The sequence below is a fragment of the Ochotona curzoniae genome, unplaced genomic scaffold (assembly GCF_017591425.1).
Source record: "Ochotona curzoniae isolate NIBS_2020 unplaced genomic scaffold, NIBS_Ocur_1.0 contig_291, whole genome shotgun sequence".
Lineage (NCBI taxonomy): Eukaryota > Metazoa > Chordata > Mammalia > Lagomorpha > Ochotonidae > Ochotona > Ochotona curzoniae.
The window spans coordinates 17,086,224-17,107,041 of record NW_024465649.1 but is presented as its reverse complement, the minus strand read 5'-3'; the positions used below and the strand labels follow the sequence as shown (position 1 = coordinate 17,107,041).

The 20,818-nt window shown below is 38.3% G+C and overlaps 1 protein-coding gene across 2 annotated transcripts in view; it reads right to left on the bottom strand.

Annotated features, from left to right (window-relative positions):
- The window catches only part of SPATA6 (spermatogenesis associated 6), a 106,581-nt gene that overhangs the window by 36,782 nt on the left and 48,981 nt on the right, over positions 1–20,818 (bottom strand). For both annotated transcript variants that reach the window (XM_040978680.1, XM_040978681.1), the window contains 3 exons: positions 18,970–19,263; positions 15,534–15,621; positions 8,294–8,334 (listed from right to left, as the gene is read on the bottom strand). In XM_040978680.1, the coding sequence (XP_040834614.1) occupies positions 8,294–8,334; positions 15,534–15,621; positions 18,970–19,263 (423 nt within the window). The remainder of the gene's footprint in view (positions 1–8,293; positions 8,335–15,533; positions 15,622–18,969; positions 19,264–20,818) is intronic.

Sequence of the window (20,818 nt, the reverse complement as noted above, 5' to 3'; positions counted from 1 at the left end):
GGAATAGTGGTTAAGGGTGCCATATGTGATACCAACAGCCCATATGGGCACTTGTTTCCATCCTGGCTGCTCCACTTTTATTACAGTTCCCTGCTGGTGACCTGGTAAACGCAGCAGTAGATAGCCAAGTGTTTGAGCACCTGCTACTCAGGTCAGAGACCTGGATGAAGCTTCTGCTCCTGAGTTCCAACTGGTTAAACCCCAGCCATTGCAGCCATCTGAGAATAGAAAGGTGAAAGATATTCTCTCTCTCTCTCTCTCTCTCTTTCTCTCTCTTATTGCAGCCATCTGAGGGGTAGACAGTCAGATGGAAGATCTCTATTAATCCTTCCCTCCCTCTCTGTAACTCTGACTTCCAAATAAATAAATAAATCTTTTTTTTAAAAAATTGTAACAAGAAAATAAAGTAATCAAAATGGCTATAATGTAATGCTGCCGGCCAAACTGAAGAAGTAATCTGAGGCAGTTTTTGGCTCAGTGCTGCCACCGCCACCGCCAGAACCCCATATGGACTCTATTTGTGTCTCAGTGCTCCACTTCCAGTCCAGCTTCCTGCTAATGCACCTGGGAAAGCAACCAGAGAAGCCCAGGTACTTGGGCCTCTGCCACCCATGTGAAAAATCTGGATGGAATTCTTGGCTCCTGGTTTACATGGTACGGACCAAGCCATTGATTGCATCCATTTAAGAAGTAAACCAGTGGATGGAAGCTCGCTATCTCTCTCTCTCTCTCCCTCCCTCCCCCTCGGCAAATCTGCCTTTCAAATAAAAAAGTAAATCTTCCTTAAAAAGAAACAAAGCAGGGTGCATTTGTAATGTTGCAGGTAAAAGGCAGTATCTAATTCTTTATGGAAGCTCTCTGTTGTTAGCTATATATCAATTCCCTCAGTCACATGCTGACTCCATATAACATTATCTTATCCAGATCTCCTATTGAAGCCCTAACAATATAATGATATCTGGAGGATAAAAATAATCAAGATCAAATGATAACTAATCTGAAATGATTAGTGTGTTTGTAACAAAAGATATCACATGAAGAAAAAGTGGCTACTTACAAACCAGGAAGGGACCCCTAATCAAGAGTGCCATTGGCTGGTACCTTGATCTTACCCTTGCTAGCCTCCATAACTGTGAAAAGTCCACTGCTATCATTTAGGCCACTCTATTTATGGTGTTTATTATGGTAACATGAGCTGACTAGAACAATCTATATCTCAGTGAATGTTTCATACACGCTTGCAATAACAATGTATTGTTCTATTTGTTGGATGAGAAGATATTTATAACATGACTTCAATACATAAATGTTCAAACATGACTACTTTGGAAAACACTACTGCTTGTTATAAATAAGTATATAAATACTTGTATATAAATAAGTTTGGAGTTTGAAAAAAATTAAGAATTTCAGAAGCCATACTATACAAGGAAACCTGAAAAATGAAAGGGCAGATACATATTTCATCATAACTGTTTAATAAACCCAAAATAATCTTTATGCTACGGTTGCATTTATGTAATATGTAGTTTATCTACAAACTACAAACAATATAAAAAATACTGTTTTATGTAGTTCTTAGGTGATACATTCCAATAACCATGAACATTATTTTCACGTCTATCATATTCAGTGAGGCAGTTAAAAGTTATGGAGACATGAAACAATTTTTCACTATTTTGAATAGTCTCACTCCATAGAACATCTCTCATTCCTGCCCATTAGCTATCAAGAGCATTTCCCCTAAATAACTGCAACAACATGTCTCTATAAATCTTTAAATTGCTTCTTAAGAGGATGGTACAAGCCCCATCTGGAACTAATGTGCTAAATGAACACCTATCACACACAACACATATGACACAGGAGTTACTGATTCAGACTGAACTAACGACAGAATAAAGAAAGAAGTGAGGCTAAAATAATGTAAGTATTTTTGAGAACTGCTGACTTATATATCTGCAGGATAAAGAAATCTGAGTTTGCTAAAAGAACAGGAAAAAAAAATAAACAAGTGGTATATGAAGGCAATGGGACAAACATCATGACATGGTGAATTTCATCATCGTCCAAATCAAAGTGCTGGTTTGAGTCTTGGCCTCTCCGTTTCCAATCCTGCTTCCTGCTAGTGTGCCTGGGAGGCAGCAGCAAATAGTCAAGATATTCTGGTTCCCGCTGCTCACATGAGAAACCTCAGATGATATTCCAAGCAGTTCAGCCTAGCCCAGTCTCTCCTTTCACCTCTCCTCTCCCTACCTCCCGATAAGCCCAGTGTGTGTGTGTGTGTGTGTGTGTGTGTGTGTGTGTGTGTGTGACTCCTCTTCTATCACTTCTGCCTTTCAAATAAAAACAGTAGTAAATCTATTTAAACAAAGAAAGCAGTGGATATATCAAATATGGAGGGATAAGAAATCAAGTAAGGATGTTATGTGTTCAATCTGCCTTAGCATATATTATCCATTCAAACACGTTTCTCTTTCTCCCCAGGACATTACGTATATTCTAAACACCAGAGGAACCTTTCATGTTGCTTTTCTTTTGAAGACACTCTTTGCTATGAAAAACTTATTCTTCTAGAAGAACTTGGGCAAAGGCCCACTTTTCCATAAAATTTCCTGCAACTGATCCCAACTTACTGTTCTTTTCGTTGTATAGCTCTAACTCATGAATATTTACTTGTCAAATATATAGTGTGCTTATAAGAAAATAGTCCTTTATTCTATGTTCAAAGCTGCAGATGTTTTCCAGGAAAATCTATCTCTTGAATAAAAATTAATAATACTTTTATGAGCTTCTCAACATTCAACACTAACTACTCTGTCAAAGAAAAAATAATCCACAGATAGGAGGGGGTTAAAAACAGCCTGAGGTGCTGTTTTTGGAAAAATTAATTTGGAATATTAATATTCATCTATTAACACCTACCATTAAATGGACTAGTCAACTTATATAGCTGGATTATAACCTTTTGTAAAGATTAATATATCATAAACTTTATCCTTTTGCTCCATCTGTATTTTTGTATACTGAAATTTACATAACAGGGCAGGGCATTCGGAGCAGACCTCCACTCCATTGAGCAGAGGGTGCAGCCCACTGCTTTTTAAGAAGCTGGTACCATCTTTACTCTATGGGCTTTGCCCACTGGCTGCCTGCCAAAGAGCTCTAGGGACTTGGGTGTGACATTATTGCTTAGGAATATCCATGGATATGGACACCATACGTGTCAGTGAGGAATGAATCCTGGGGAACACCTAACAACAGGGCCACTGTTCCGGCTGGTAAATGAGGGTACTGAGACCTGGTGGTATGCAGGGGAGAGACTGGAAGATCTGTATGGGTCAGACTGATTCATCACCCCACATGGCAGTCCTCAGATGGGCTTGTTAGCACAGAGCATCACTGACTGCCACACACCAGACCACATGAAAGCTATGGCTGGAGGCCTGTCTAGCAGACCTAGATCCCAGCACTTGACTGCGTGTTGAAACAGGGGACAGGTCACATTAGGCAGGGCCATGACACTAATCAGCACATTAGAGAACCAAGTCCAGTGGTAGATTTTTTGGGGGGAGATAAGTGGGCCCAAACCTATGGAAATACAATTCCCGCTGGTTGGCTCAAGAGTTGTGGTGGTGACTGGCTGAATTAGATGTGAACATGGAACCTGCCAACAATCACAGGTACTGTGACTAAGAATAGGCTGGGCAGATCTAAGCTGCAGCACCTGCATGTGCATCCTAAAACAGGGTGTAGTGTGGGCCAGGCCATAACATCTGCCAGCTCATACAAAGGCCAAGATGGAGAGGCAGGCTATGCCAGTTAAGGGCCTAGCACCTGCTGGCACATGTGAGATCTGGGTCTTGGAGTGGACTGAGTGGGGAAACTGGAAGACTCCCCTAGTGGGCCATAGCTCCCACTGGTGAGCACGTTTTCCAGACCTAGGGGTTGGGTAAGCTGGGCAAAGTAATCCCACCCATTGGCAAGTATGTGGGTTGGTTTTGGAAGGGGGCAGAACAGATAGGGCCGAGCAGACCATAGCCCGCTGGCGAGTGCAGAAACCAGGCTGGAGTGAAGGTCATAGCAGGCTAGGATATCACATCTGCTGGTTCACATGAGCCAGGGATGGAGGCAGACTGAGCAGGGCCAAGTTGCAGCACCTGCCAGCAAGAGCTGGGACTGGGGGCTGGCTAGGTCAGGGCAGGATACGGCATCCAAAGGCAAAAGCTAAGACAGATGGAGGCTATGCCAGGCTGGTTCAGAGCAGTCACTAGCACGCATGAGATCTGTGGATGGGAGCAGGCCTGATTGAGAGCAAAGGGGACACCCTGGCCAAATTGTGATCCCATTGGAGTGCAAGGGCCAGGGTGAGAGCTGCAGTCTGGTCTGGATATAGCTGCAGAATCCCTGGGCATGTATGTGGGCTGGGTCTGGGATGCACCAAACTGGGCTAGACTCCAGCACCCACAGGTACTCATGTGAACCAGGGTAGGTATAGGACGGGCTAGGCCAGGTCTCTAGCCCTATTGAGCCATGCATGAGCTGAGTCTTGGTGCGGACCAGGTTTGGCGGGGCTGTAGTACCCAATAACAAGAACCGGAATGGGCTGAAGGCCAGTCAGGGAAGGCCACTGTTCCTGCTAGGACAGGAGGTAGACTAAGTAGGGCTGGCCCATGGACTCACTGGTGTGCACAAAATCAGGTATTGGAAGAGATCCTGATGGAAGGGCTTTGGAAACTCCTTTGTCGGGATACACTCCCTGCAAGTAAGTTCAAGAACCCAGACGGGGAGCAGCCCAGACCATGCCAAAATATGGTACCCACCGGCATACATTTGGCGCAGGTCACGGGCAGACCAGGCTGGGTCAGTCCATATCAACTGATGAATCCGAGTGCTGGAATGGAGTATGGCTCAGGCTAGGTCAGGGTGCAATACCAGCCAGTCCATGTGAGGGCCGGGACCTGGGGGCTGGCAGGGCTGGGCTAGGCTTTAGCCCCTACCAGCATGAGTTGGAATTGGGGGTGAGCCTGGCCTGACCAGCCTACAGCTCCCACTGGCAAATGTCAAGGTGAGGCGGGCTGTGCCAGACTGGGCCTCAGAACCCAACCAGCACAAGTGAAACACTGGCAGTGGTAGGGATGGCCCCAGTGAGGGGGCTGCAAGGGCTACCCTACTGGGCCACTGCTCCCACTGGTGAGCATGAGAGCTGGGATGGGGACAGACCAGGCCAGGCAGGGCCACAACATCCAATGGCCTACATGTGAACTGGATCAGGGGAAAGCCAGGTTGGGGTGACTATACCTTCTGGCACGTGCATAAGACAGTGTGGGTGTGGACTGATTGGGCTTTGCTACAGCATCAACTGGCAGATGCTGGCACAGTGACCAAATGCTGTCAGGTACAGGCATGGCTTAGACAGATGGTGGCACCCAGTGGCACACCAGTGCGAACTGGACAGTGGGGTTGGTTGGGACGAACTGTGCTTCAACCCCCATCAACATATACAAGAGCTGAATGGGATGTGGGACAGACCAGACAAGTCTGCTGCACACACTAGCAAGCACAGGAACTAGGGCAGGAGTGGGTCTGCTGAGGTTTTTGTGGGTCGCTCCAACTAGACAGCATGCCCCACTGGTTTATGTGAAGGCTGAGGATGTGGTGGGCAGGATAGGGCTGGACTCCAACACCTATTGGGTTGTGTAAAACATGGGGCAGGAGACAGAACTGACCCAGCAACTGCAACTACCAGTGTGTGCCTAGGCTGATTTGGGTGACAAATTGTGCCAGACCCTGAATTGGCAAACACACACAAGAATAAGGTCTGGGATGGCCTCAGATGAGGTTTGTTGGACAATTCCCTACCAATTGAACTGCTGGACTCAGAACCCTAACCATGGAAAGAAATGCAGGTTCCATGGGCTGACTGTGGGAGTGCATGTGTCAGAGCTGGGCCTCCACAGTGGCTCAGACACAGCAGAGGACAGCATATCCAAATGTACATGGAAGATATGGCAGTACATTGGAGCCTCCAGAGGACACCTGGTACCATGGCAGAGGACAGAGGACAAAACAAATTGATCAACTACCCCAGCCAAGCGTTGGCAGTGAAGATCTGGGCAGACTGAGACACTTAGGTGGATTATAGCAGCCAGTGGATTCAGGAGAGTTCATCATGATTGGGGTGGCAGGATAGCCAGCAATTCAGGACTGTTGAACTATCAAAGCCTCTTGAGAGATTCATGGTGTTGTGAATTTCTATTTTTCTTTCTGTTGTTGATTTTCTATTGTGACTTTTCATTTAAGGGGATGTGTGGTTACTATGTAATAGAGACTATCATGTCCAGATATGAGGGTGCAGAGCACTGTGCATCTCTACTTCCAGAATACAGATGAAATACTAATGAAACTATTAGCTGTATCTTGACAATAGGATGCTGGACTCTGCCACTGTCCATGCCCACAATGATGAACATGTGACTGCTTATGAAGAGATATGCTATGCTAATAATATAGGGGAATTTGGTGGGGGGATTCAGGAAGAGGGCAGGAGTAATCCCAGTGCCTTTGGAACTGTATCATAGAATAATAATTTAAAATTTTTAAAAATGGAATTTAAAAAATATGTAATAATTCACTCATACAGAACTAGGAATACATTACATGTCAATATGTTAGCTACTAGCAGTTATCAATAAGTAGCATATACAAATTAGTAAAAGGAAGACATTAGAGATGAAAATTTCACAATACTCAATTCTAGAGCATTACATGAAGGGCATGTACACATAAACAGTTTATCTGTTAGATGGGAGAGCACTCAGGACACTTGCTTGGGCCTTGCCCTTGCAAGAAACTGAACACTAAGCTTTGTTCCTTTCAGGTGTGTGTGGGTGTGCACATCAGTGTGCATATAAGGATAAGCATACATGTATATGAGTGTACATATGTAGTTGCATGTATATGTATAGATATACACATGTGCACCTATTTTCCAACCATGTGTATAAATTCTACAGGCTTGCCCAGGCCCACACTCGACAGACAGCCTTGAGCAAGGCACAACCCAATACAAATACTACACAGAGAAAATGCACTTAAGTGCCACATTCATATTCTACACCAGTAGGTCTCAAATGAGAATCTTTGACTAACATCAAAAGAAATGAGTTAACAAATACCTAGAAATTTCCAAAAAATAACGTTTCATCACCATTTTCTCTTATCTCATTGATTACAATGAATTTTGATAAACTTGCACCTGGATGATTCTGACACCAGTGGGTTTGGGATTGGGTCCCTAAACAAACAGTGCATTGGCTTATTATTCAGCTTTTCATATTTTCTTTGTCACAAAGTATAGAAAAATACTGCACCAGTCACCATGAGGAAGCATAAAATAAACTGTTTTCAAGTAAATACACATACTATTATAAGGAAAGCCATGTTCCTGTTTTGTTTCCTCAGGTGCTAATAACACTTGTTATCCAGATGCTTTCAGTTAGGGATTGAGAAGACAAACTGTGAGCCAACACTTCTTAAAACACAGGACACTGGATTCTAGAGGTATGGCAGATCACTTGAGCATGGTTCTCAAAATGACATTAGATGATATCCAAGATTATTTTATATGGCACAAGAACATACGCTGCTTAACACAAAAATATGCATTACCCATTCAATTATCTTTCTAGCAGAAATAAGAAATCCTTAGTTAGCACCTGGTATGTGCGTTACAGCTGTCTAGAAAACATACCTAAGAGCCTTTCACAAACAGCAGCATCCAGCCAGACTTGGTAATCTTGCTTTGCATTCACTGCACTTTTAAGGTTATTAGCCATATAAACATGAGACAATAATCTTTTACTTTTACAGGTAAGATAGATAACAGTGGATTAAAAAATAATAAAGTAGCATGGGTTCCATACAAATATAGCAAAAATAACGGGAGTGCTCCGTGAAAAAAAGTTTGGAAATAATACTGTGTGAGGTATTACTGTTTGTGTGTGCAAACAAAAAGCACATTCAGTGATCAATCCAACAGAAGGAAATGTCGCAAAATACTTGCAAGGAGACATTGGATGAAAAGTATTATATCATCTGACATAGCTGTGAAGATGATGACATTATATTACGCTACAATGATTGTTAATGTATTACTAAACAAATCCAATATTTTATTGTTTACATATTTTACTAAGCCAATGCAATAACCCTGATCTTATTATACATTAAGAAATGTTCTCTGTGTTCTGAAAACCAGAAAAAATATAATTTTGCAATGTATTCTACACACCTTGTAATCCTTTGATCGGCAGCAGCTAAGATGAGAATGATCTGAAAGAAGTCACATAAAAGAATTAGAGTATAAATATTTCACCACAAAAAAAGACAAAATTAGCTTCATCCTTGATTTTTTTTATCACAGTTTCTACACTCATACTTTATATAGTAAATTCTGGAAATATTTTTAACATCCTTTAATCATGTTACATAGGTAAAGATCACATATTTCCCTATCATTTCTTCTTAAATTAAAATATTTCATAGCATTATTTTCCTTAGAAAAGTCCATATCTAAAAACAAATCAGAATAACTTTTATTTGATAAATGAATTTCTCTAAGTAGCATGAATAATTTTTTTAAAGATTCATTTTTTATTTTTATTGGAAAGGCAGATATACAGAGAGGAGAGACAGAGAGGAAGATCTTCCGTCCGATGATTCACCCCCCAAGTGAGCGTAACAGCCGATGCTATGCCGGTCAGAAGCCAGGACCCAGGAACTTCTTCCCGGGTCTACCACGCGGGTGCGGGGGTCCCAAGGCTTTGGGCCGTTTTTGACTGCTTTCCCAGGCCACAGGCAGGGAGCTGGATGGGAAGCGTATGGGATCCCGGGCATGCAAGGCGAGGACCTTAACCACTGAGCCATCACGCCGGGCCCCATGAATAATTTTTAATCAATGGAAGAATTTAGAATTAAAATTTCTAACATTTGCTACTCTAAGAGCAGATAAAGTTAGATGAAATGTGCTGCTGCTCTTGGAGTCTGCTAAAATCAGGTGGACATAATGAGACAGGATCAGCTGCAGAGGGTGGCGGCATGGACAGGAGACCTTGCTCAAACAGCATCTATGCTGCGTGTTCTGCTCCCAACACCAAAATCTATGGTCTTGAGCAACTTACATAACTTCAAGTGTCAATTTTCTCATTTGTATGATTTACCTCTTTCACGCTACCATTCTAAAGGTAACACTGAATATTAGTAAATAATGCCATGATTAAGCAAAATATAGACAAATAAATATTCACATTATTACTAATATCATTATTACCACAAATTTGAATTCAAGTCAAGTCTGGGTTCAATTTTAAATTCTGTCACATATGTATATGGCTTTGGTTAAATTATATAATTAACACATGTTTTATTTCTTATTTTAAGGGTATAAAAATAATGCTTACACTACCTCAGAGTGAGGATTTACTGGATAATTGTGAAGGCCAGTAGCACAGTATCTGTCGAACACTGACCCTTAAACTCATTCTGAATCTCTACCTAGGATAGTGACTACTGTGTCACACACGAATTTGGAATTTATTTATTACTGAAAGAATCTGATTTTCAAGAATCAATTCCCAAGTAATTGAGAGTCATGCAAATCAAATGCTTAACAACTCTAGTTCTCATCCATTATGACAAAAGCACCTGAATATTGTTTTTCTAAAAGATCAGTGTAAGATTTTATATATACATATTTTTTCATTTTTCAGGACACGGTTACAAAGGCACAGGGATTTCCCCTTCCAACCCTCACCTTTCACCTAGCATAAGGATCTCCAGTTCCACCCATTTTGTCGCAAATATCAGGGCTTCATTGTTTTTCTGATCAAGTATTCTTTCCTCAGGTGTGTGTGTGTGTGTGTGTGTGTGTGTGTGTGTGTGTATGTATATTATATATATATACCCCACATTTTCTTTAGTCAATCATCAGTAGATGGACACATAAGTAGATTCCTTTGTCTTTGCTATTACAGTACTAAGCATTGTGTTCTAGGATGCTCTGAATCAACCCAAATTTTGCTGAAAATAAAGTCTTTCACACCAAGCCAGCTTGTCCATTTAACTTCAGTAAGATTGAATTTACTTTGTGTACTTTGTGTAATTTTCAAAATTCAGTTAATTAATTAAAATAAATCCCAAATGCCTCTTTTGTACAAATTGAATGCACTAAGCCACCATAATTAGCAGACCAGATAATAGATTGACAAGCACACACTGATCATAAGACTCTAAAAATGCTAAGTTTGTGGACAAATGAATCTAGAGTAGTAAATACATACCATCTGAAAGCAATGTAGCATCAAAAGTTTCAGCATGCTAAAATACTGGAAGGTCTTTGTTTTCCAAAAATCTCTTATAAATTTGAACAAGCTTATAATTTTCCTTCATTTTAAAAAAATCTACAAATTTATTATTTTGATCTGAAATTTCATAAGCATGTTTTAAACCTTGATCTCTAATAACTGGGCACTAGCTATAGTCTAAATTTAGGAAATAAATAAATCCATATCTCATGATCATGGAGAATCTATTTGGTGAAATTGTACAAAGCTGAGTAACAATAGTATAAAAATATGTTAAAAATCAGAATGGTGGGGTGCTGGTTCAAATTCCAACTGTTCCACTTCTCATCCAGCCCCCTACTAAGATGCCTGAGAAAACAGCCAAATATGGCTTAAGTCTTGGGCCCTTGGGCCCCTAAACCCACATGAGAGACCCAGAGAAAGCTCTAGGCTCCTGGCTTCCGCCTTTCAAAGAAAAATAAATATATTTAATTTTTTTAAAAAAGCTTAGAATGCTACAGACAACATTGTGATCTCTTATAAAGCAACAGCTCAGTGTTAAAACCCATCAGAAAAAAACTTTTTTTTACAAAAGAAAACTAGAAATGGGCATAATAAATGGGTCACACTTGAAATATTTTGATAAAGTTAAATTAGAACTTGCGTGTCCACTCTTGAACAACATCCTGTACTTCTCTAAATCTTTTTTCTTCACTTGCAAAAGAGAAATAAATAGTAATCTCTGTAGAGCGCCTATTTATGAGTAATTTATTAATGAATTATAACTGAAGTATTTGGAATTGCAATTAGCTCAAAAGTCATATTCAATAAATGCTGGCCACTGTCAATACAAACACACACACACACACCAGATTTTATGCGAGCAAACAATGGATAGTGAATATTTAAAATCAAGCCCAGAGAACCCAGAATGAAATCTACTTTGCTAATGAGACTTCCAAACCCCAACAAATGTGTAAAAAATAAATGTCTGTTGTTGAAGCTTCTTATGCAATCCTGAGCCGACTAATATAAGTAGGACTATTATATGGATTATTATATGATTATAGGATTATTATATGTACTTTACGTTTCTGGAGACCAACCTATGGTGGAACTGAAGTCTGTTGTTAGTCCAGTGCAATTCCCATAAACAGAAGGAAAGTAGGACTCTTCCTCACATTTCTACTATAAAGGACAATAAAAGCATCTTTCATCTCAAAAAGAATGTAAATAGTGAATCTACTCATCAAACATGTGATATACAACCAGATTAATCAAATGCCAAGTAATGACTAACTGTACTGGCTAGAAACCAAAAGTGATCACCAGTTGTGAAAACATTTCATGAACACCCAGCTGTAAGAAACGAGGATCCCCTCACCATTCTCATCGATACTCAAGTGATAACCCAGACTACTCTTTCCTTCCCATCTCCACAATTGACTCTCAACTAAAGGCTCACAACTGATTCAGTCTCAGCAGACCTGTGCTGACATTTAGGGAGCATTCATCCAAAACATATCATAATAAAAAAAAAACATGCTATCAACATAATACTTAAATCTATTCTGAAAAATAATACAAATATCTGTTCCTTGTATGTCCATTCCCACTTTGGAAGCTTCCACATATTGTGCTGTGAAGAACACATCACCTTCCTTTTGCATAATTTCAAAACACTGAAGTGCATTCTGGTAGGTAGTACTAGTCCTGATGCTGCATAGTCGTGCCACCTGAACCCTCACAGAGCATCTGCCCTTAAAACAAACTGTGGAAATTTGCGGAATGAACTAGCAGGTGGGAGATTGCTCTTTATCTGTCTCCCTCTCTTTGTTTTTCATATAATTTTGCTTAAAAAGTAAATAAATCTAAAGGCATATACCCAAGCATTCCAACTATCTCTTACTCGATTATGCTGCATTCACCTAAAACAGTTTCCTTAGACTTTTAATATTGTTATGATTCCCATTCCTGTGCCTGTCTCAGCAGAACTCCTGGACTCACCTTGAATTCTGTCTTACTGTCTGAGGTTGAGCACACAATAGATTCACTGCTTGCCAGTGAGTAAGGGAGTAACAATTGCCAAGGAAGAGATACAAATAAACACTCAATGCCATTAGTTATTAGAAAACCATAAATGAAAATCATGAGGTGGAACTACACACTCACTTGAGTGTTGAGGATAAGACAATATTGACAAATTATTGTCAAAGATATAGAGCAGCTAGACTTAGACACTGCTGGTGGCACTCTGCAATAGTAGAAAACAATTGGTAATTTCTTAAAAAATATATATATATGTATATATTTATATTTAATAATTCCGATTATTCCAAAGCCAGTAATTCCAAAGTCAGGAGCTGGAAGCTTCATCCAGGTCTGCCCCGTGACTGCAGGGGCCTAGGAGTTGGACCGTCTTCCTTTACTTTCCTTTACATCAGCAGGGAGGTGAACTGGATACACAAACCAGCACCCATGTGGGATGCCAGCACTGAAGATGCTAGCTTAACCCTCTGTGTGAAAACGCCAGCCCTCATTTCTAATTTACTTTAATTTCAGTATTAACCATAAAACAAAAGATTAGTGAAACTTTATGAAAGATTATACTCTTACATAAAAATAAATAAAAAACCTGAAAGAACCTTCAAATACATAGTTGTAACAGAATGATTTTCCTCTATGGTAGAATGCAGTCTGATGTCTTTCTTAAATTTCAAAGCAAACCAAAAAAAAAAAAAAAAGGAGGATGATAAGTTTGATTTTTCTCTTCAAATAAAAATAATAATAACTGGATACAAGCTTCCAAACACTCTTTTATTCAAAAGATACTAAATTGCTTCAATGTTATCAAATTATAGCTAGAATTACATACTACACCAATTCCAGATAGAGATAATGTCCTTGAAAACCTTACTTCGAAATAAAAGCACACCTTAATGCAAGAGGAAGTACGAGATCACTAGTTAGAATTCAAAGACTTGGACCCTTGCCAACGTGGCCATTTGCAGCTCTCCAACAACTCCCTTAACCCTTGAACCATCTGGCATTTTTCACAATCGGATGTAGTTAGCTTCATTTTCACTTGATTACTATGAAGACTAAAAGTGTCAGTGCTGGTGAAAACAGCACCCTATTAAACACTTAAGAATTGCATATTAGGCAATTACATTAGATAATTACATATTAGGCAAGATATTAGGCAGAAAAATGTTCAAGGACACTTATTAAGGTTATAAGGAAACTACTATTTTTAAGGCATGCTTACTGTCACATGTGTTCACTTGATAATCCAAAACGTATCTGTCCTGCTATAAATCAGGAAAAATATACATACTTAAAAGAACTTAAACACTCAAATTAGAGAAATGAGGACACTTTGCATAGTGGAAAACCCAACTACTGAATTGACAGAGTACTTTAATTTTAAAATATTATTTGGCAACTGTACAGTAGTATAGCATGTTAATCTTCTACCTGCACTACCAGCATTCCACATGGTCCCTGGTTCTAGCCCTGGCTGCTCCACTTCTGATTCTCCACTAAATTAAGAAGTCAACAAGTAGTAAGCAGAAAAACCTCTGCTCCTCAAGAGCCAAGGACAATAAACAATCACCAAACAAGGGCCCTTTCTCACAACTTCTTCTGAACATAATCACCTCCCTCATGCCTCATCTCCAAAAGCTATCACGTTGCGGGGGAAAGCAGCTAGCGGTATATGATTTTTGGAGGGGTACTATCAAGTCCGTCGTAATGCCTTTGTTAAAAACATTTAGAGACTTATACAAACTCATACAGGGGAGGAGAAAGAGAAGACAAAGGAAAAAGATAAAGGGAAAGGAAAGCAAATACTACTCTTTGTGGACTCTTAGTTTGAGGTATGTAAGAATTCTTTGAGCTATTTCTACTTTCTGTATGTCAGCAATTAGGTCAAAATTAAAACCTAAGTGAAAAAAAAGTCAGCTTACCACTCATCTCTGATATCTATAAGGATACCAGCTTCCATTAAGAGTTCTTAACATTATATTCTGCTGGCAAATAGCAAATCAAACACCTAGGTGCTCCAAATTAAAAAAAAAAAAAAAAACTCCGAAGAAATATTTATAATGATGTTATTTTCCACTTGTAGCTAAAACTCATTTTTCATATCCATGAGTATTTTCCAAAAGGGGAAGTCAGGCATAACATGTTAATAATTTTCACATAATCTGCTATTTTGAATATAAAAGACCTATCGATTACCACATCTATCTCACTGTTAGTGCTAAAAAATAATAAGCACAAACTCTGCATGTTCTTGGAAAAGAATGTTTCATTTCTCATTACCAGAAGAGCTTATATACTGCAGTTTAGAAACAGAGACCCTCTATCTCACTTTTCTGCCTCTATCATTTTCTCGGTGTGTAGTAACTTAGCGTTAAAGATGTCAAGCGTATACTTTGTGCCTGGGCTCACGAGCCAATATTTACAGTCATTAGTAGTCAATTATCCTAACCTTATAATACCATGCAACCTTTAACATAAGAATCATATTTATATTGAATTGAAAAGCAACTCATTTAACCATGAGAACGACTGCTGGGGGTGAAAAACAGTCATATAAACAAAACCTAAAAAAAACCTAGTTTACCAGAAATAATAGAAATTGTTTTACTCATAATAACAGCTTCTTTTTGAAAAGTGCTCATGTGTTGGGGTATTTTACATAATAATATTTGCTATGGTATTTCTGATACTTATTATCAAAGCAGTTAAATTATTTATTTAAGACCAACCATCAAACATATGTCAAGATCTATGTCCAAAAACATAACTCTGAACCTTTTCATTACGTTGTTTCCCAAACCCTGTTCTACCACGAACATCAATTTAAGGTTAGGAAAGGGTTCCACAGTCAAATGAGTTTAAAAATTACTGAAGCAAACAAAATCAGTTTTTTATTAAAAAATAACATAGCAATTGATATACTAATATGTATTTTGAATCTGAAAGAGGAATATGGTTTATCACAACAGCAAAACTATCACTTCTGAGTGACTACACGAGTGTGCCGTACATAATAAGTAGCTAAGCTATATCATATTGTCCAATCACACAGCAAAGATTCTGTTTATGTTCATCAATGCCAGGATAAAGGCTTGACCGCAGACCAGACAACTAAAGCAATGAACAAAGAGAACTTCCACTTACCAGAGTGCATCCTGGACCACCCATCTCGTTCACAGTCCCTGCCAGAAGATCCGTACAAAGTTTCAGCCCTAGGACTTGGGGGATCGACCTAAAGAAAGCAAGATTTCAATGAAAAAGATATTAACCAATTCCCAACCTTTCAATCTCAGGACGCTAGAAAACAGCACAAAAGACCACATCTCATCAGCTTACCCTGAGTACCTGTGTATGAGTCAGTCAAATTCCAAAGCCCATTTACTCAAGCATTTCGTACCTCCACTTTTAAATAAAATTGAAATTAGTCTCCAGAAACGTTAAATTGTTTATTTCTATCTACTTGAAAATAAGCATCTGTAACTGAAATGTCTTACCCCACAGCCCAGTAAGTTTTTCATTACAGGCTTTGAAAAAAAAAAATCACTTCTGATTCAGTTCCCTCTCCCAGCTCCCTAGGAAAGCAAGTATTTGGACACCTGTCATACATGTGGGAGGCCCAGATGGGTCTCTAGGGTCCTGGCTTGGTTCAGGACCAAACCCAGCCATTTGGGGAGTGGACCAGAGGATGTGTGACGGGACTCTGTCTCTCACATTTCTGTCCTCTTGACACACATACAGCTTAAAAAAAATTGAGAACAAGCCTAGCCATTTCTCACTCAACACTTAAGCATGTACACCTTAGCCTCAAACTCTACTTTTTTTTTCAGTATGCTAGAGCTTTATAAATGATATAAAGATTGTATTTTTCTAACCAAAAATGTAAATCAAAATGATAAAATATGAAGATATAGGGACATAACACTAATGAGTACACTGGTTTTATAAACAGCTGCACACAACACTGTCAACATCCTAAATGTCACTTCAATATTTAAAATGGTTGAAGTTGGCCACTGGGCCTAGTGGTTAAGACACTAAGACACAATAGTCACCTATCAGATTACCTTTCTGTCTCTGCCTCTCCAACTTAAAGGAAAATATGGCTCAAATGAGAAATTATATGTGATGTGCATTTTATCACATTAGAAAAAGAAAATCCCATTCTACACTAGTGAAAAATAAAAGTTTCTTACTCTTTTCACAATAGCTGGAGTAGTTTGGAAATATGCTAGCTGATTTCTTAAAACTGTTTCTTACATTTTAAGATTATTTTTTGTACCATGTACAGTATCTTACATTAACCTCATTATCATTTTTCCATGTGCAGCTATTAAGTTAAAATGTGCTTGTTTAGCAATTTTCCAAATGTTTTTAAGAAATGAATGGCTGGTGGGGGTAAGGAAGATGTTTACACAGACAATTGTAAAAATCCAATTTCCTATTCAACAAAATTTTTCTAAGTCTTCAGACTTAGAAGTTTATAGTTTTGTTTACTGAAATCTGAATGGAAAGCCACTTAAGACCCTTTAAGGTTTATATTAAGCAATATAATGATTTCTTTATGAAAACTGACATGGAAAGTAATAATAATACAAACATTTTAAGAACAATAAATATTGCATATAATTTTTATGTGGCTAACTTCCATAATAGTTGTTTATCTTTGTATATGGGCATTTTAATTAAAATGCTAATCCTCTTTTAGAATATACTATGTACTTTCTTTTCAATTTAATTTGTAATTGTGGGCAGACACAAAATTACCATTGAGCATCTAATTAAAGACATTATCTGGATTAGCCCTCGAATAACAACAAAAAGATGTGAATAGAATTTATAATCAAATTCTACAAAAATAAGAAAAATACCACAATAAGACCAATAAAATACTACCATTAAAAATATTACACTATGTATTTTAATTTAAAAAAAACACTTTAAGTTAAAAGAATATAGGATTCATATAAAAAAAATATAAAGATGAGAGTAGATGTTGTGACACGTCAGGTTAAGCCAGCACTTGGCATGAATGCATGCTGTAATTGGAGTGCCAGACTTGAGGACTGGACCTAGGCTTCAATCCAGATCCCCGCTAATGTGTCCTGGAACGCAGCAGATTACGGTCCAAGCAATCAGCTTCCTGCTATACACATGAGGCTCCTGGCGAGTTCTAGAATCCTATCTTCAGCCTAATCAAGCCTCAGCTGTTACGGGTATTTGGGGAATGAACCAGTAGGAAACAGATTCTCATAGTCTCTCTTTCTCTGCACCCCCACCCCGTATGTTTTTCCCTGTAATTTTTTTCAAATTAATTAATCTGTATAAAAAAATTACAATGCACTGAAATGCTGCTTGGAAGAGATACAAACTGCTTTGCAAAAGGATCATAAAGAAAATTTGAACTTTCCTGGGCCTAGTGGCTGAGATCCCAAATGAGCACTGGTTTCTCATCACGCTATTCTACTTCCCTTTAGCTCCCTGCTTGTGGCCTGGGAGAGCAGTCGAGGATGTCCTAAAGCCTTGGGACCCTGCACCTGTGTGGGAGACCCAGAAGAAGCTCCTGCTTCAGATCGGCTCAACTGCGTCCACTGTGGTCATCTGGGGAGTGAACCAGCAAAATCTTTCTCTCTGTCCTTCTCTCTGTAAATTCAACTTTCAAAAAAAAACTTTAATAATTTTTTTTTAATTTTTTCTCAGATTGTATATATTGAAAATATTAAGAAATCAAAAGGGCATATTTACAAGTCAGATGAACACATTTTACAATTTAGGCAAAAATAAATTGCAAACTTTTGAGTTAATATTATTTTTATAATATGCCAAACAGTTGCCTCTGGTCTTGAGAGTTGATATTAAGTCATTATCTGTATATGTGTGAATACAATCATTTTTTAAAGTATCTTAGTAATTTGTATTAGTTTGAAAGCTTTTGGTAAAGAATTACTTTTAAGGTAAAAAAGAAATAGTATAATATTTAATGAAATGATGAAGATCCTGACTTAGTTTTTTATTACATGATCTGATAAACAGACTCAAATTTAGCCAATCTATTTTGCTACCATATGAACAAAAGGCTCTAAACTTAAACATCAGATCAGGCTACTGCAATAGAAAGATCAGAACTATGCTACCCTGAAGCTAACTACTCACTTCCTATACCCATCAAATAGATTTGCTTCAAAGATCCATTGCACTAAGCTTACCTACCTAAAAGACATAATTTCAAAGGCAATTTAGCTTCCATTAAACTGTTTTTTGAAAGGCTGAGGGTTTTCCTTTTCTTAAAGAACACTGGTTCCCTTTTAAAATACTCTGCCATTTTAGCACTAATGTCAGTTATAACCAAGTCCAGTTGGTAGACTTATGGCATTGTTCACAATTTAAGAAGGAAAGGATGCTTAAAAGATTTAACATAACTTTCACAATGCAGCTGGATATCTGAAGTTAGGTTTTCATCTTTAGATTATTAGGCTAACAGTTCAAGAAAGGAAATTGCTAATTTAAGCCAAAAGTTGAAACGCAATTCAGAATAACATTTCAGTGGATTTTGTCCTTTTCAAATTCTTAAGATAGCACATACATGTCTAATCACAAATGGAGGCTTGTCTGTTTCTTTTTTGAACTCATAGGGTCCCAGGTTTAAATGTGCCAGCCGCCGCCTGGTGTCTTCAGACAGCTCACACATGCGTCTTTTTGTGTAAGGAGATGGAGAGTGTGATTTTGAAGAAATTGTTGGCTGCTCGTAGTTTTTTGCATTTACGCAATATTTATTTCTCTCAGGTGACTTGGATTTTTTCTTTTGTGATCTTGATGTTCTGCTTTGCAGTCTGCCATGTGACTTTTCAACTGGAGCCGAATGGTAAATAAATTTATCCTAAACATAAAAAATAAAAGTTAACTTGGCCACACTTCATTTTTTAAAATCCTAAAAATAGGAAAAAAACTTTTAAAAAAGATGATTTATTTTACTTATGAAGTCAGAGTTACAGAGAAAAACAGAGAGAGAGAGAAGGATCGTCCATTTGTTGGTTCACTCCCTAGATGGATGCAACGACCAGAGCTGTGCTGATTGTTAGCTGGGATCCAGGAGCTTCTTTTGGGTCTCTTGGGTGGGTGCAGGTTCACAAGGCCTGAGTCATCCTCAGTTGCCTTCCCAGGCCATGGCAGGGAGCTGAATTACGGAGAGTGAAGAAGCTGGGAAAAAAAACAGCACCCATATAGGATGCCAGCCCTAGCAGGTAGATTAGCCTGTTATGCCACACACTGGCCCCAGGGGGGAAAAAAAAACTTTTAAAAATGATCTAACATACGTAAAATCTATTCAAGCCAACTGGAACAGTCCTTCCTATTTGTGCTGGCTCAAGAGAAAAGCAAATCCATGTTCTAGCTAATTCTTCATATGTTAATATGTATATTATATTAAACTTCTTTCTTAAGTCTAACTAGGGCTTTATGAAAATTAAAGTCCAATATTTAATAATTTAAAATTATCAAGAAGCAAAGTTACACATTTATTTTTCTTTACAGTAAAAATTTAATATAAGAATTGGTTCATTATAATTTAAGGGCCACGTTTAGTAACAGTCTCAAATTTGTAGCTGACCACAAAATATTTATAGGGAAATAAAAATAAGCTTCCTTCTATTACAATTACATATAAACAACATGAAATTTTGAACATACTATTTGTATTGTACAAAGTGAATAGAATTTCAAACATCCTTCAAAGCTATAACTTTATATAACTAAATGACAGGTAATCATGTGACCTTAATTCGTGTTACATATTCATATAAAAGTAAAAACATGAAATACATCATAAATTTAATAACTGATACTTCATCTTTTTGTAAAAATCAGTTAGCACTGCAAAATTATTGATGTTATAAAACAAATGTGACTTTTTTGACTTTGTAATATTATTAGAATAGCATTTTAATCAACTAAGATTTGCCTTCATAGATGATAAATGGAAATTTCTGTTAAACCATTTTCTAAGATTCTAACAAGCTCTCAATTAGAGAACACAGATGGATGAGAATCTCCGAATGGCTTTCTCACTTTAACCACTTTTATAAACCAGAAATTCTATTGACTCCCTTACTTTCTTAACTCCCCTCATTATTTGTTAGCAATATCTAAGTAAATAAAATGTAAATGCAAAAAGTGAAAAAGCCTCAAATTTTTTCAAAGTAGATATTCAGAGAAAGAAAACCTATTTTTCAGGGACTGGAGTGGTGGCGTAACCAGCTGGTCCTCTACCTGTGGTGCTGGCATCCTGATGGGTGCCATTTCTTACCCTGACTGTTCCACTCCTGATCCAGCTCCCTGCTTATAGCCTGGAAAAGCAGCAAAAGATTGCTCAAGTCCTTGGGACCCTGCACCCATGGGGAGACCCAGAAGGATCTTCTGGGTGTTAGCTTTGGATG